Below are 2,500 nucleotides of genomic sequence, written 5' to 3'. Positions count from 1 at the left end.
CACACGCACACACACACACACACACACACACAACACTCACCATGTCCGGGTCGTGGGCGGAGAGCGTGTCGAGCAGCGTTCCGGGGGCGGCGTCCTCGCGCACCGTCACGTGAGCGCGCGGGCGTGAGAAGGCGGGCGGGTTGTCGTTGACGTCCTCCAGCTGCACGGACACCCAGGCGGAGTCCAGGTGGCGGGGGTCGTGCCACCCCCCTGGACCCTGAGTGAGGGAGAGAGGGGGTGAGAGAGGAGCGAGAGGAAAGGGGAAAGAGAGGGAGAGAGAGAAGGGAAAGAGAGAGAGGGAGAGGGCGGACTAGGGGCTTTAGTGATCAACTTCCTGCTCGTTGTACAACATTTTAGTTGACTCGGTTCCCAAAACCCAGGTTAATCCCTGATCCATGAGTCATCTCCGGCCACCTAGCCTCTGGTCTTGGGCATGTGACAATTACATCCCTCTCCAACCGTGTCTGGGCCAACTTCAGAATGTTTTTAATGACAGAATTATTTTTAACAAATTTCCAAGACGATAGGCCTTCACACAACGAAAAAATCAATTTTGGGCTAAGGATGCTTTGTGTCTGGTGTCATAATTGGTGGAATGACTGCTCTATCAGTTTTCTATAAGGTTACAGGCACTTTAAATGACCAGGTGATCATAAATATATAGATAAATATATAAATAAATATATATATATATATATATATATATATATATATATACATACATATATATATATATATATATATATATATATATATATATATATATATATATATATATATATATATATATATATATATATATATATATATATGTATGTATGTATATATACATATATATATATATATATATATATATATATATATATATATATATATATATATATATATATATATATATATATATATATATATATATATATATATATATATATATATATATATATATATATATATATATATATATATATATATGTATATATATATATATATATATATATATATATATATATATATATATATATATATATATATATATATATATATATATACACACACATATATATATATATACATATATATATATATATATATATATATATATATATATATATATATATATATATATATATATATATATATATATATATATATGTATATATATATATATATATATATATATATATATATATATATATATATATATATATATATATATATATATATATATATATATTTAATCGCGCGTCAAAAGTGAAAAATTGTAAGATTATACTCAAAATATTAATCAGAAAATATACATATCTACATCAGCATCTGATTATCCATCATTAGAAATAATACGAATTGTCCCAATACGCCTAATAATATCTTTCCTTTATCTCAGCTGCTATGTCATCCTTCAGGTATGCCATCGCGGAGCCCAATGTATCTTCTCAACGACTGTAAACAAGAGGTGCCCCGCGCACGTTTTCACAATGAATGCTTTTACTGTCTTCATCTCCTCCATTGCGAAATATGTTTCCAAAATAGGCTAGAATTGTTTCATCGTTAAATTAGGTTAGAATTGTTTCATAGAACTGCCGGCTCCTCAACAATGAAGAAATCAACGCAGCAACAACTGTCTATACTTCACATTTCAGTAATATATATGTTAATTATAACTATTAGGACCACTGCAGTGTAATGCAATGGTGCTAACCGTTGTGCCATGTTCTTAGCCCAAGGGGAAGAGAAAGGAGAAGGAGGTGCAAGGGAGGGAAGGGAGACGGTGGGGAGGGATCGACGGAAACTTGATGCAAAGAAAGGAACTGGGGGAGAATAGGATAGAAAGGCGGGTACAAAGAGAAAAGCCCAAGGCAGGAGATGAACAAATCAAGGACCTGGCGGGGATGGAATTTGATCGCTCTGGACCATGATCTTAAGAATATTATGCCTCAGAACGATATATGCCTTTAGCTAAGAGAGGGAATCAGGGTTTATTTAGACTACGTATGCATCGTCACGTATTTTAGTGCATTAGTTTATTTATTTGCTTTCTTATTCTTATTTTTATGTATTCATTTTCCTCGTCGTCATTATTATCAGTATCATTATTATCATAACTGTAATCATCATCGTCATTATCATCATCATCATCATGTTATTAGTGTTACTATTATCATAAATACTTTTGTTATTCTAATAATGCCAATTATTATTATGATCATAATCATCCTTATCATAAATATATTGAGCGAGTAATGATAATAAGCATTGTTTTTATTATTGTTATCATGATCTTCATTATGATCATTATCCTTATCATCTTCTGCTTGATTATCATCTTTATCCTTATCATCTTCTGCATGCTCATCATTGACATTATCATGATCATTATCACTATTATTTTCCCCTCTTGTTCTCCTTGGGCGAAACACTCACCCTGTCGGTGACCTGCACCATGAAGCGGAAGCCCCGCCGGTGCGTCTCGTCCTCGAAGTCGAGCGTCTTCCGCGCGAAC

At 33.9% G+C, this 2,500-nt stretch overlaps 1 protein-coding gene across 1 annotated transcript in view; it reads right to left on the bottom strand.

The window, feature by feature from the left end:
• Window positions 1-2,500, bottom strand: part of LOC138863279 (putative neural-cadherin 2) — an 11,022-nt gene that overhangs the window by 253 nt on the left and 8,269 nt on the right. The window contains exons 4-5 of the mRNA XM_070127466.1: window positions 2,422-2,500; window positions 41-217 (exon numbers count right to left, since the gene is read on the bottom strand). The exon at window positions 2,422-2,500 is cut by the window's right edge and continues 68 nt beyond it. Coding sequence (XP_069983567.1) covers window positions 41-217; window positions 2,422-2,500 — 256 coding nt within the window. The remainder of the gene's footprint in view (window positions 1-40; window positions 218-2,421) is intronic.

The sequence above is a fragment of the Penaeus vannamei genome, chromosome 11, assembly GCF_042767895.1.
Source record: "Penaeus vannamei isolate JL-2024 chromosome 11, ASM4276789v1, whole genome shotgun sequence".
In the NCBI taxonomy this organism is placed as follows: Eukaryota; Metazoa; Arthropoda; class Malacostraca; order Decapoda; family Penaeidae; genus Penaeus; species Penaeus vannamei.
The sequence above is the reverse complement of the archived record's forward strand: the minus strand, read 5'-3'. Positions and strand labels throughout refer to the sequence as shown.